At 33.6% G+C, this 15,670-nt stretch overlaps 1 protein-coding gene and 1 long non-coding RNA gene across 2 annotated transcripts in view; one reads left to right on the top strand and one right to left on the bottom strand.

Moving 5' to 3' along the window:
- LOC106663563 overlaps positions 1-1,744 on the bottom strand; it is a 3,722-nt gene extending 1,978 nt beyond the window's left edge. The window contains exon 1 of the mRNA XM_014388483.2: positions 1,651-1,744. Coding sequence (XP_014243969.2) covers positions 1,651-1,729 — 79 coding nt within the window. The 5' untranslated portion in view covers positions 1,730-1,744. The remainder of the gene's footprint in view (positions 1-1,650) is intronic.
- The window catches only part of LOC112126829, a 121,352-nt gene that overhangs the window by 45,961 nt on the left and 59,721 nt on the right, over positions 1-15,670 (top strand). The gene's annotated exons all lie outside the window — the stretch shown is intronic.

Raw genomic sequence — 15,670 nt, 5'->3', positions numbered from 1 at the left:
CACACAAGGATGGCACAATTACACAGAAGACAAACACTTTGAGCCCTGAAGATGATCTCAATAAAAGATTGAAACGTTGGCACGATAAAGAAAATGTTTTTCTGAAACCTACATCACTCCCGACCGCATCTCACGATATCTGAATAACTAAACATTAAAGAGTTGATCACTAATGTGGCCTCATTATGAATTATCTTTATCAAACTTATGTAAGAGGTTTTTTGCATGCAAATTTAAAACAGACCGGTCTAAAAAGAAAAAAATTAACATTGTGCAGAGTGAAAGTTTTAACAGTGTTGTAAAATTAGTCACAAAGTTTCTAGGTTAATCGGTTGATCCGTTGACCTAATCTTTCTTTTGAATTTTACCAAACGTGTCCGCCCGGACCCAAAGGATTGGATAGATGTGGTCTATCAGCAACACCTTACGTGGCGAAGCATTATCATGCGCAACTATGATTTTATGCCAGGCATAAAACACGTGATCCTCTTTATTGATACGACTTGATTGGCAGGAATTCTGTACATGTCTCCCAAAAAATGCTGCCCTAGAGGATGTTAGACCCTTTTCGAAATATAACTTTTTTCACATGAAGCCTGCCCATCATCATCTGGACTGTTAAGGGCCACTTTTCTCCCACCTGTGAATACTTTTTTCCATTTCTCTACAGTCTACAATTGATGTTTTCATTGCAAATCTTAGCCTCTCTCTGTCCTCTCTGTGTTCTAAGGAAGAAAGACTCTTTATACGGTTTGACTCTTTCAAGTCAAGAGTCAAAATAATATAAAACTGTCGTCTATGCTATGTATTTTTAACTTCCAGGTAAAGAATAATATTACTATAGATATAAACAAAACGTTAGTTAAGGTGAGCAAGTAAAAAAAATATCGGGATTGATAGGTGTTATCATATTTTTGAATATATATNATATATATAATATCATATTTTTTAAATTATATATTTTCGAGTTGATATATTTAAATGTATTATATGGAAATGTGAAGTTATTCCTCTGTATGCCGGTTCTTTTAAGCAAAATTGTTCAGAGGGAAAAATGTAACAAACGAATCCAGGTTTGGCATTGCAAGAATGTTTCTTTTTTCAAGGCGGAAAATTTTTCAAATGATATGATGAAATTTTATATAACAACCCTTCAAATAATAAAAATATTGAAGCATTCCAAGTTTTTTTCGTTGCATGCTCAACACTGTACAGTTTACGATTTAATAGCATTTTTCGATATCTTGCGAGACTGGAACATATTTGGAGATTACAAAATTCGAGTGTTCGAAATTCACTTGTAGATGTTATCGGTCGATTATTCTCAAAATTAAACAATAATCCGGAAAACATCCTATATCGCAATATATGTAATACTATATATTAAAATTAATTTGGTAAAATCTGACCTTAGTTTTCTTAGGTTCATTTTTACAAATCGGTTTCAAGGATTTTAAAACCGCGGTAACCTCACATCACGACAACCTATCCCACTGTGAATTTTCACCTCGGAAATCAGAATTTTCCTCTAATAATTGCCATCGTGTGCATACGTTGAACGTGTACGCTTTACGATTTTAATTCACAAACGTTATTTCCTGGATGCGGGATTGGAAAATAAAATTGGTGCAATTACGCAAACCGACTTACTCCGTAATGTGATAATCCTCGTTCTCGTTTTATGGGTAGAAACAGACTGAAAACTCGTTATCAACGTGTCTCTTGACATAAGTCAAGTACGAGATAACAAAAATCGATGTAGATATAAAAAAATTCGACCGTCGTTGCAATTTTCCTGTGGTTATTTTATAGTCTTATTTCATTAGAAACAATTAATAAACGATCATATTTTTACATGATAAAAACCGTGAGCATATTTATGTTTTATTACTTATGCTGGACTAAAATATTAATCAGATAATGCAATTACACATATTATCTTTAGCGTCTATTAATACGATATACAGGGTGTTAACTCATTATTTTCATCCTAGTTTTATCAAAAACTACACAATAAAATAAATTAAACAGTACTTTTTTTTACCATAAGCTCTATTTTAAAATGTTGAAATAATTACAGTTGTTTAAAAATCTAGTTACAACTTAATAGTCCCCCTTTATTCTCAAAAACTACAGAACCTGAAAAAAAATATAAACCGTATTTTTTTTAGCCTAAGCTCTACTTTAAAAAATTGCAATAGTTACAGTTTTTTCAATTTCTTAAAAAAGTTAAATTTTTTTTAATGTTTAGACTACATTTTCAATTGCGGATTCATTGAGTCAATTAGATTTTATGAAAATTGTCGAAAATATTTCACAAAATCATCTTATTAAAAAAAATATAAAATCCTATAACAAAATCATTACAATAAATAATAAAATAAATAAATCAATAATAAAAACGTTTTATACAAAGGGTTTCAATTTCCTAAGTGTATCCCTTGGTTTTTCCAAAAACTGCTCAACCGAGAACAAAAAATTAATCCGTATTTTAAAGCATTCGTTCTACTTTAAAGCATTGCAAAAATTACATTTTTTTAAACGTGTTAATAAAATTGAAATATGAAAGTTTTTTTTTTAAATGGTAACTTCCATTTTCATTTACAGATCGTTCACGTCAATTCGATTTGATGAAAAATAGCGAAAATATCGTAAAATGATCTTAATAAAATAAACATAAAATCATATAGTAAAATCATTATGATAAAAAATCGTTCATAAAAACGTTACACAGGGTTTCGACTTACTATTCTCCTTTGGTTTTCTCAAAAAATATTCAACTTAGAAAAAAAAATTAATAACGCATTTTTTTTACTATAAGCGCTAGATTAAAACATTGCCATAATTATAGTTTTTCAATTTTTTTTAAAGTTAAAAGACGAAATTTTTGTTTTCAAATATTCTACCATTTTAATATAAATGGTTGTTTTCAACTTTTTGAAAATAAATTCTCAAAAACCTGAAAAATTTGTAGTGTTGGATAATAGAGCCTATGCTAAGAAAAATATGTTAAATTTTTTTCTAGGTTGAGGTTTTGAGAAAACCAGTGGGACTTAAAAAGTTACACCGTGTATAATGCAGATTCTATCTAAGCTAGTCCCAGTGCAATATTTACAGAAAACCCTTTGGTATAGAAAACTTGTTCTCGTTTTGTTTGAATATATAAAATATATATATGTAATAATAATATATTAAATTACATGGTTTCAATATCATCTTCAAATTTAATTATTGTCACATTATACTTGTCCTTTTTAGAGCAGGAAAGTAATTAAGTTGAAGGAAATAAGTTGTCAGTATTGTGTATTCTCTTTCTTTTTTCTTTTCTTTTGAACCTAGTCAATTTTGTTAGGATTGGTAATTTCATAAAAAAAGTTAAAAAAGTTCTTGTAACGTTTAAACATGCAGAACTTTGTATAGTAGACGTAGTCGAAGCATTTATAGCCTTTGGAATTTTATTCCAACCCCGTTGACAGTAAGTTTATTATATCAAAATCCAATTTAAGACCGGATAAGGGTTAATCCAACTGGATTGATCATAGTAATCTACTCTGCTGGAGTCCCTCTTAGTATTCATGTCGTTCAATTTGCGTAGGCACTATTACTTGTAGGTGTCGCTCCGTTCAACTGCACGTCCGAAGAATCGATTAATCGTCGACACGCCAACTCGACGTTAAAGGAACTTAAGTCGGACCGGTAAGTTTCACGGTTCGAGATAGTCAGGCGACACTGAACCGATTATTTCCACTTAATTTCTTTGCGTGTTGGAATTTTTCCGGGTTTCAAGGTCGCCCCAGTTTTAAAAATATCGCCACTAATTGTTTGTTCTTAATCAGGGGTTTGTTTTAAAAAATGGCTCGTTTACGTTGGCATGATTTGACTTCCTTCATTCCCAATGACGAACAATTATACGGTGCGCGTATTTTAAAACACTCTCAACATAAGCGAATGGTAAAATAATGATTAGAAATTATGTCTCTTAATTGGCTGGATTTATTTGTACTATGAATCTCTATTTTGTTACCAGGCATCAGAAGAGCCAATTATACGCGTCTAAATTTATCCGAGGAATTTGCCTTAAACTGTATATTTTGAGAAGGAATAGCAAAGAATAAATATTGAACCGATGATCCAGTTATCCTTCGTACAGATCCGTGGAAAATCCAACTCCTCCCTGAAGAACTGATGTTTAAGGTCATAAGATTATCCATTAGAGTTCGTGGTCCGATTGACCAAATAACTTTTTTCAATTAAGTAATCTTTATGTAAGGTCTTGGTTGAGATAAAAAGTCAGTGTCACGAGCGGGATTCGAACGCACGACCTTCGGCTAGAAACGCCGTTGCTCTACCTTTTGAGCTATCGTGACTTCGATCCTCTCAGACACGAACTTCCCATCTCAACCCCCACCTTTTGAATTTTCCCTCCTTTTTCCCATTTTTCAATTTTCATTATCCATAATAAATAATACAGAAGTTGGAAGCACTATTAAATTGCATTATTATCAGTCAGTGTATAAAACTTGGAAATAAAAAATAATTTTTTAAATTCTCTCACTCCAATATATTAATACCGATGCAGGATTGATTGAGATTTAAAAAGTTTGTTAGAAATGGCGCTATTGCCAGTAACTAAAAAACTAAAGATAAATATAGACATTTTAGATACTATAGATCATGAGAAAATAAGTCAATGGTATTCAAATGGCTTGTTAAACCAACGAAATCAATAACGCAGGCAAAATTAATTCTTAAGGAAAAATATGTAAGTGAAAGTTGGTGCTCGTTGTTAGTATGTATCTCACTGAAGATAGCGTGAAGCTGGAAAAGGTTTAAGTGAAACATCAACCAGCGCAAGTACACCCAGTAAAGTGACAATTTCAATTATCAATATGAGTTCTGTTAATAACGTAAAATTTCACTAAATGGAAAAATATACCTATACTATATTTCTTTGTGAACCTGCGGTCTGCATTCGGTTGCGTATAATTAAAATCTACTATTCTACTAATTTTATACTTCCGGGATGACAACCGAAATTATCTTTCTTGAGTACGTTCGATAGGTTCACTTCGCTTCTGTGAAAAATGCGTTATTTCGGTGATATTTCGCCGATTTTCCGAACAATTTTTGCTTGTGTTAAATTGTATGTGTTTGTGAACATTACGAGCGAGTTTTAATTTAAATCGGATTTTTTAAACTGAAGTTAACTGTACTTCAATTATAACGTTGGCGAACACTCAATATCGAATTTTGAACCTGACGGTGTGATCTTGATTGTTTCCCTCCTTAGATGGTCCGCCATTTGTATAATCCATATTTGCTTAGTGGTCATAATTGACATATTAATTATTCATTTTATGTAAGGTTTTTGGTTGAGATGAAACATTGATGTCATGAGCGGGATTCGAACGCACGATCTTCGGCTCAATACGCCGTTGTTCTATCCATTTGAGCTATCTTGACGTATAGAATATGAATACAATATATTACAAAAAAAAAAAAAATCATTCAGAAATGCAAAAACTTATATGTTGGCCAGTATGATCTAAGCGAGGTGGACCTAACCACTAGAGATATTGTGATAGAAATAAATTATATTTGCAATTGGGACAAATCACGGAGGTTCTTTGTATTCTGTTCTGTACAGTTTAGTGTAGTACAGTACAGTCTATGCGCATGGTCGGTAGACTGTATTTATTTGTTGTTTAAAAATTCTGAGGGCACTTCAAAAAGCATGCCTCGGAAAGAGGTGGTGAACATCCTTATCCGTAGAACTAAGTGGATTCCTATCGAGAAATAACTCAATTTATCTATCTATAAGTTCTATCAGCGGGGATTTGACCCATTATAGTGGTCCATCTTGATGAAAATTGCGTTTTGAACCAGCAGTACATTTCTCTTCTAGTACTTTGGGTACGCGAAAACTAACAGATATTTCTGTTGACAACTGATTTTTAAATCAATCTCGAATCATTGCTTGGTCTGTCAGAAGCGTTTCGGCTTCTCGCCATCTTAGTTATTGTTCTATGTATTAATTTGTCTTAATTGTGCTCTTTTCGAGGTTTATTATTGCATGAAAAATAAATTAACCATTTTCAAGCCATTATGTGACTCATTTGGCCTTAAGTTTTTTAAGTTGATTTTCATGTTTGGATGGAACGCCATTGAAGATGGCGAAATGTCGAGAACCGGCCGACAGACCAAATCTGCTGATGATGTGTAAGGACTAAACTTCAAGTAAAGGTGTGTGTGGTGATTACTGACCGTTAATCGATATTTATTTAGAAATCGTGATATGCGGTCTGGTGTGTTGTTGGTATCAGAAAAACATTTTCTTTATCGTGCCAACGTTTCGATCTTTATTGAGATCATCTTCAGGGCCTGGGATTTACAAACATTGTTTACATATAACAATTACATTTTGGATGTGGAAAAGAGAATTTATACAATGCAAAATATATTTTTTTTATATATTCACAGAAGACAAACACTTTGAGGGAGTAGAAATACTTTGACTGAATATATAAAAAAAAATATATTTTGCATTGTATAAATTCACTTTTCCACATCCAAAATGTAATTGTTATATGTAAACAATGTTTGTAAATCTCAGGCCCTGAAGATGATCTCATTAAAGATTGAAACGTTGGCACGATAAAGAAAATGTTTTTCTGATACCTACATCACACCAGACCGCATCTCACGCTTTCTAAATAAATATTCAAGTAAAGGTATCACATCTCATCCTGGTCCGACTTATATTGACGTTGATTATTTGTTGTTATTTGTTTGCATTGTATATTAGAATTTATTATGTAATTAAAAGTTAATAAAAAAAGACAGCAGTTTGTAAACGGACGCATTTGAATATTTGAAATTACTTTATAACACAAATGCATTTGAGGTAATACCTAGAATAGATAGATCAGAAATGGGTTAATTGGATGTTGATTTTGGGGTGAATGTCAATAGATATCGGGTTGTCCGGAAAATAATGCAGGATTTTAAGTTTTCATTAAAAAAAATCTATATAAAATATTCTGTTTACGTTTACAGGATTACTCATTTGTATGAATGTCAACACTTATTAATCCTCTTCCAAATGATATTGTTTGTTTACCTCTGTAGCATTCCGCTACTTGGAAATAATTCAGTCATCCTTATAATGTCAAAGCGAGAATTTCGTACGATTTTCTTTTACGAGTTTAAACTCGGCCGAAGCGGAGCCCAAACGGCTAGAAACATTAACCAAGTCTGGGGCGAGGGTTGTGTTAATGAGTGCACTGTGCAAAGGTGGTTTAAAAAATTTCGGGAGGGAGATTTCAGCCTTGAAGATGAAGAAGGTCGTGGAAGGCCTTCCTCTCTTAATGATGATGTTCTGCGATCAGTGGTGGAAGAAAACCCCAAAACAACTGTTCGAGAACTTGCAGAGCAACTCAAAGTCAGTAAAACGACCGTCGCTGACCACCTCAAGGCGATTGGAAAAGTGAAAAAACTCGAAAATTGGGTTCCACACTCATTAAACGATCGCCAAAAAAATCAGCGCTTTGATGTTTGTGCATCACTTCTTTGTCGAAACAAAAATGACCCATTTCTGGCCAGAATTGTTACATGTGACGAAAAGTGGATTCTCTACGATAACACTAGACGTTCTGGACAGTGGCTCGACAAAGGAGAAGCTCCAATACATTTTCCAAAGCCCCCAACTCATCAAAAAAAGGTAATGGTTACGGTATGGTGGGCTTCATTTGGTTTAATACACTACAGCTTCTTAAATCCTGGCGAAACCATCAATGCTGAATCATACTGTAACCAAATTAATACCATGCATCAGAAATTGGCAGTAATGAAGCCCTCTTTGGACAATCGGAAAGGGCCCATTTTGTTGCATGACAACGCTCGACCACATGTGTCACGTGTAACGTCACAAAAATTATTGGAGCTTGGCTATGAAACTTTGCCTCACCCACCCTACTCTCCGGACCTCTCGCCTACTGACTACCATTTTTTTAGACACCTGGACCACTACTTACAACACATAATATTCAAAAATCAAACGGAACTGGAAAATGCATTTATTGACTTTATCAATTCTAAAAATTCTGAATTCTACTCAGACGGAATTAATAAGTTACCAACACGTTGGGAGAAATGTGTTGAGAGTATGGGAAATTATTTTGATTAAAGAACATTGCTTTAAAGTAACTAGTTTCTTTTTTTTTGTTTAATACCAAAATCCTGCATTATTTTCCGGACAACCCAATATATACAATCAATATTGATTAGCGCTTCTTCGTATCTTGGCTTTGAATCTGGAATTAAACACTTTGAATGGAGGAATGGACGACTGATATAAAAAAATTGGTTCTTAACGTCGATGTTTTTAGATTCCGTTTCTATACATTAGCATCGCTGAATGATTTATACCCTCTTACAGTAAAATCGATAAGGTTTACATCGTCGTAAGTATTTGGAGAAATTGAAGCACACGGTACAAACAGCGCATGGTCTGGATCGATATCAATTTCATAATTTGTAGGAATGGAATGAAATACTCGGTCAAGAAAACTATGGATTTATCGACTCGTGGCAAATTGGCTACAAGCGTTTCCTCCTATATGTTTTTCTGTTTTTTGTTTTTCTACCCAGGGCCGTTCCCAGACCTGTTGTCCCAACTCTCTGCCGCCATGGGATCGTATAATCTGTTGAAGTTTTGTTATCGATGTGGAGCACCTCGCAAACAGCTCGATACGACTCCCATCAAAACAAATCACATTCATATCCGTTCTTCCAAGTTTCACGGTAGTTGAGCAAAGTTGACTAGAAATTCCCCGTTTTCCCTACATCGTTCATATTCAACGTAGTTTACCGTTAAGTCGTACAGTAAAAATTAATTTAAACTTCAAATATCAAGATTGTCAATAAATCTGAGAAAGTTAGGTAAATGTATAATGATATTTTCAATTTCTGTCTACAGCAACAGCAACGATTTTGACAGAAAATGAAGATTTATCAGTAAACATTTACACGACAGATTTTACTATATAACTCCCCGACGAACTATGTTACATACAAAGAAAATTCCTTACATTGAGCTGAAACGGGTCTGAGTAGAGACTAATAGCAAGAATGGGCGGACCAGATAAGATAAAAGTTTTATCAAGACGCAGTATACGGTCGTCTCGTTTATCGAGAAAAGGATTTCACAACAGCGAATTTTTTCGCCAATTGTAATTGTTCATCTTCATTCCTTTAAGAACGATTTTACAAGTAAACTATTCATTGAACTGATCGTTAGAGAGGGGCGTTTATTTTTCTATTACCTTCAATGCATGGATCCTCGGCAATAAAAAGTATTAAAAAAATACAAATCCCTTGTATTTAGTGGTCTATTGACCAAATTACTTCTTTCAATTACTTAATCTTTTTATGTAAGGTTTTGGTTGAAATGAAAAAGTTAGGGTCACGAGCGGGATTCGAACCCACGACCTTCGGCTAAATACGCCGCTGCTCTACCGCATGAACTATTGTGACTTCGATCCACTCGTGACCCTAACTTTTTCATTTCAACCAAAACCTTACATAAAAAGATTAGTAATTGAAAGAAGTAATTTGATCAATAGACCACTAAATATAATGGATTTAATAAGTAAAACGAAGTATATCTTAACTAAAAGGCCACTTCATATATAGCCGAGAATCGAATCCTGATTCACGACATGTGAAAAATGGCAAAAAGAGGGAAAATTAGAAAGGTTGTAGGTTGAGATGGGGAGTTGGTGTCCGAGTGGATCGAAGTTACGTGGTAGAGCAGCGGCGTATTTAGCCGAAGGTCGTGGGTTCGAATCCCGCTCGTGACACTAACGTTTTCATTTCTACCAAAACATTACATAAAAAGATTAGTAATTGAAAAAATACAAATACTCAAAAGAAATAAAATTGTAAAATTAATAATGACATGATTTTCAGCGGGTTGATCGACCTTGATGTTAGTTTAGGTCAGTCTTTCGTTAATTCTGAACTACAGTTTAAATCTTTCGTGTATAAATAATAGACTAATTGTGTTAGGTCATTTGGAGAATTATTGCATTCATATTCGATACTTTCAAGGAGATCGGCTAGAAATAGAGAGAGAGAGAGAACAATAGCGGGCTCAGGGTACAACCCTGTCTAACACCAAAACTACCTCACAATATGTAGAAATCCATTTACTAACTTTAACAGCAGATGTATGAAAATAATAATTTAATAATGAGACGGTTTTTACTCAAAAATTGAGCTCTTGTATAACCTATCAGAACAATCAAAGGCAGACTTGAAATCAAGAAAGAAACCATAAACTTTTTTATTTATTTAAAATAAACACGATAAATAAAATAATGTAGGTAAAATAATATTTTAGGGTGAAGATGCTGTCATTTTTCTTTTCCGAACTCATTAAGGGAATCGAGAAAGAGGTTTGAAAAAAATATATTCGAAAATGCATTAATATATGAAATAACACAGTAGTTACAGCATTCAATTTTCCCTGCTTGTCTAAAGTGAAAATAATTGATCTTCCCAAAAAGAGTTGAACTTTATCGGCGTTAAATATAAAATTGTAAAAGGATAATAATTTTTTATGAAGATGTTCAGATGCAAATTTATAAACTTCATATTTTTTTTTGTATCTGTCTTTATTCCTTCATGTGCTGGTAAATATTTCTCCATATACCCATGTTATTGTTTGACGATGTCTAAGGTTTTTTCCAATTGTGTTAGTTGTATTTAGTTTTATACTTTATTAATTGGTTAAAAAGATTTATTAGTTGGTACAACTTTGTTTTTGTGACGGTTAGATTTTGTGTATGTCTAGTTTATTGACTGTGATTATATGTAAGCAGAGCCTTAGCTTTATGTTGCTTATTTTGTATTTTTTGTTGATAACGTCAGTTTAAGGTGTATTATTTTATACAGAAAAGAATTGATTATACTCATTTTCTTTTCCTTGAGGTAACCCAATCATCCCGAGTAATGTAGAGAACGCATTGTGGTGTCTGATTATAATTTAGTAGAATGAATGGAGGAGCTTATTCTCAATTGCTTCAAGGAATATCGAGCACCCAGGCGTGGAGTGAACGAAGTTCGGTTTGTGACTGCAATTTATTAGCGCGAGTAGAGGCGCTTATCCCAAATTACTACGAGAAATATCAAGGCCTCTTGTGTAGTGTGGATGTATTGTGGTGTGTGAATACAAGTTTCAATTAATTAAGGTTTTTAGTTGAGATAAAAAAGTCAGTGTCACGAGCGGGATTCGAACCCACGATTTTCGGCTAGATACGCCGATGCTGTACCATTTGAGCTATCGTGACCTCGATCCACTCGGACACCAACTTCCCATCTCAACCCCACTTTTTGAATTTTCCCTCCTTTTTGCCATTTTTCATTTAAAATTTATAAGCGTGAATGGAGGGGATTATCCCCAATTAAGCAGAGGAATATCCAGTACTGTTGGGTATTGTAAACGGCGGGTGGTTTGTGTACGTAATTTATTAGCGTGAATGAAAGATATTAGCCCCAATCACCCCGAGGAATTTTAAGTACTCAGGGGTAGCGTGAATGGATTTATTGTCTGAATGCAATTTATTAACGTAAATGGAAGGTTTTACCCCCAATAACTACATTGCTAACTAGACTATCATGTTTTATCTTATTTCTGTTTTTATTTGTATTTATGTAATTTTATCTACAATTGACGAGTCCTGAGGTACATAAAGTGCTGGTTATAGGGTAAAGAAAAGATATTTCAAAAATTTGATCATAACATGGCTGGAGAAATTTACAAACTAACTTTTACCTAAATAAAAGTGAAAAAATTGTTCATTGATGATATAAAGTGTACCCTCTTTTTTTTTTTTAATTTTTCGCGGAACGGACTTATCAAATATACGGCGCTGTAAATTGAAAATATTGTGCGGGTGAGGGTTTTTCATTTCAGGCGTACGGTCAACCCGAAGAGCAACAATGGGGCATAGAAATAAATAAAATCGCCGATTGGAAAATTGTCGAAGAAGGACCACCTTTTACATGAAGAGAGATTGCGCGTCGGGCCGTTGAAAATTGTGAACTGACCGCGTTTTCCATTAGTCCATCGATTGTCCGCGATCTTGCAATAAATTAATAATTGTTTTCTAAAGGGGTTTCTTTTGGAATTAATTTAAAAAAAAATCTTTCAAGGGAATGTCTTAATGAATACCTGATTGAGACGACGATTCTGTGAAAGGGGGGAAATATAATTTATTGTATGCTAGCGTTTTCAGAAAACCTTTCTTTAGCTGGCTTCCTCTTTTAACAATCAAAGAGCTCACTTAAATTATTCACCTTTTTTGTATTAATAATAATTTACCTAACTTTGAGCTTTTTAATGAATGTAGATTCATCAATTTAAATGAATGATTCATTGCATTTTTTCAAATACAAACCTTTAGCTATGACTTTATGATGAAAAGATGGTTTATGTAAATGCTTTATTGTTGACTGAAAAATGAACATTTATCTCATTAAATTCACTAATTTCGTGGTCAGCTTGACCAATTAATATATTTCAATTAATTAAGGTTTTTAGTTGAAATAACAAACACTGACATTTGAAAAATGGCAAAAAGGAGGGAAAACTCAAAGGTGGGGTTGAGATAGGAAGTTGGTGTCCGAGTGGATCGAGGTCACGATAGCTCAAGTGGTAGAGCAGCGGCGTATCAAGCCGAAGATCGTGGGTTCGAATCCCGCTCGTGCCATTGACTTTTTTATCTCAACTAAAAACCTTCATTAATTGTAATTTCTCCCATTTTTTCATTTTCACTATTTCAATAAAAGATAATTAAATTGTCATGTAACAACTAGCCAAAACAATTAAAAACTGGAGAAGTAAAATAATATATTATATATGTTTCAATTTAGTTTGACATGATGAATTAGATAGTTTAACAATACTAATTAGATCTCAGAAAATATAGTGCAACAAAATATACAGCAAAACGTTGTACAGTGTGTATTAAAAATATAATTTATTATAAAAGTGGAAAACGATTTGAAAAAAAAAAACGAGCTTAAGACATTATTAAAACCAAATAATTGAACTAAAACAATAATTCAAAATTTATGGTTATTAAAAAATGTTAAGTGTACGATAAAAGCCAAGCGTGAGTTGCTAAGTTTAGTTAAAAGAGTTTTAATTTACAAGGGTAGACGAGGCCCTTTGTGAAATTTGAAGCTTGTAAAATCTTATTTGCACACCATACAGGTTTAACTATTTTAACAAAGAAAGATTAACTGAAGCACGTGAACTTCGTGATTTTATAAATGGCAGAGAATGTGCTGCGTTATGTAAATATTTAGAGGCTAGTTTCATCCGGAGAATGTAAAAAGGTTTTATTATTAATTCAACCTAGAATTCATTATTATGTACACTCAAAGACAAAAAAACTAGGGCACTTGTATTTTGTTATTTATTTTAAACTATAAGTATTTTGAACGTTATATTACAAACAAGATCCTTGTTTTAATGTAAACTAAATTAGTCAATATTAGAAATTCATGAGTTTTAATTTTAAAAAATTTAATATTGATGGTTTAAAAAAAAATTCAGCAAAATAAATAAAATAATTTTGTAATTGTTTAAAATTTAACTAGCAATTTATTATCTTGTTTTGCTCTTAAAAACGCATATTACCTCATCTGTCTTGGAAAATGCTGTGATAAAAGGCGGTCGAGGCGGTTAAGGCCGGGACGTCCCAACATCCAGATCTGCCTACTTCGAACATCTGACCTTAAAAATGCCATAAACACATTATTAAAAAGAAGTTAGGGGGTCAGATCGGCAAAGAATTATACGTTTATTGTACGGATGTCGATATATAAAATAGAGAAAGTTAAAAAGGAGAAGAATAGTTCCTACGTATTAAGAGCACCGTCGATGGTTGGCCCTGGTAGGATCTGAATCATAAAAGAATCATCACCCTCACCCTCTTACGTATAGGCCATGCCAGGACACTTACTTTTTGGTCAAAGCTCACTTATTTGACCAGCATATAGAAGAATTTTATAGAGGCTCGATGTGTCACCCTTAATTGAAGGGTGTCATTCCTTCGTTCTATATAGAAATGTGTGGTGATAGGAATAAAATACAAACATACATTAAATGCATGTCATCGAATAGTCAGTCATTGAACACAAACATGACATTACATGTATTTCATAACTACTCAAAATCTCGTAATGAACCATCAAATCTTATTCAGCATACGGCGGAATATGCTGAATATGTTCCAGTAAAGATGGACAGTCTTTACGAAAGAGGGCTTTTTCGATTGTCATAGATGGATGAGGGAAGTTCAGCTATTTTTAAAAGATTATCAACACGACCTCAAATCCAATAGGCATGTAGTTTACCTCGTGACCTACAGGCCCGAAAATAGAAGCAACGAGAAAGGTTTTATCCCAAAGGGAGAGATAAGGATTGCCAGTCCCGCGAGGATTACAGCGATGAAATGATACGACCTGGCAGCGGCCATTCTGGCCGGATTGGCCCGTGGAAAGCACGGACTTCCATTATTGAAGCTCGAAAGGAAAAGAAAAAATTCAAACCCATTCAATTCCAATTTGGCGCAGGACTCTTGTTATTTTATTCTCGTACTCATTCCAGCAAACTTGAACGCACCGACGCGGACTCTGTTAAAGTCCGCCGTTACGTTTTATCGCCTCTATAAAACTAAATTAACCGTTAATTAAAACTAGACCAAACCAAATGCCCTCGTTAACTCTTCTGATTAGAATGATATACATATTAAATTTTTACATATTTAAAAGAAGTTCCTGAAAAAATAAATCAAAACAAAATTTATCCGCTAAGCTAGGCAGAAAGAGAGAAAACTAACGTACAGAAGTCTTCCTTCTCTCCTGGGAAATAATGCCCTCTTCTAACTTGATGTGCAGCTTCGAAGTTTTATATGTGCAAAACGGCAACTTAGCCAAATATTTATTAGGACATTTTTATTAAACTCGCGCTGAATATTTCTTTTTAATAACAATAAAAACAACCGGATTTTTAAACAATGCGAACAGTAATTATCAAAACCGAACGTATCATCAGTTGTCAGTTTGTCAATCCTGTGTACGGTAAACTCCATATATAGCAAATTATTTTGATTTGATTGATATCAGCATTAATATAATAAATTTATATACAAATCAGAAATAGTGTTAATTTAAAAAAAACACAAACAAGATTTTACGTCTTTTTTCAGTAAATACGTCTCCTTCACCAGGACTTAAAAAAAATATTTCTGGTGATTTTGAGCAAATTCATTGATTACTGATTACTGATTTATATAAGCTGATATCTGCATATGCATGTAAATAAAGTGTACAGAGTTGAGCCTATCACTTCTGAAGTCCACCGACAACACCAGCTTTTGTAATTTACAGTAAATCACCGGCAGGACTCGAGAATCACCTACCCCGGGTGTTGGCAATCCGGGGTCAGACCTAAATTTTATCCGTCCACCCACCGAGATTGGGCTCAGGGTGCTGCCAAGAGCCAGGTCATTTCAGCACCTAACGCAATCAGTTCCGTTCTAAACCCATTCACACTCTCACTCATTCTTAAAAACATTCTTTCCTATTTTCATACCAT

The sequence above is a fragment of the Cimex lectularius genome, unplaced genomic scaffold (genome assembly GCF_000648675.2).
Source record: "Cimex lectularius strain Harlan isolate CLEC.00 unplaced genomic scaffold, Clec_2.1 scaffold89, whole genome shotgun sequence".
NCBI lineage: Eukaryota > Metazoa > Arthropoda > Insecta > Hemiptera > Cimicidae > Cimex > Cimex lectularius.
The sequence above is the reverse complement of the archived record's forward strand: the minus strand, read 5'-3'. Positions and strand labels throughout refer to the sequence as shown.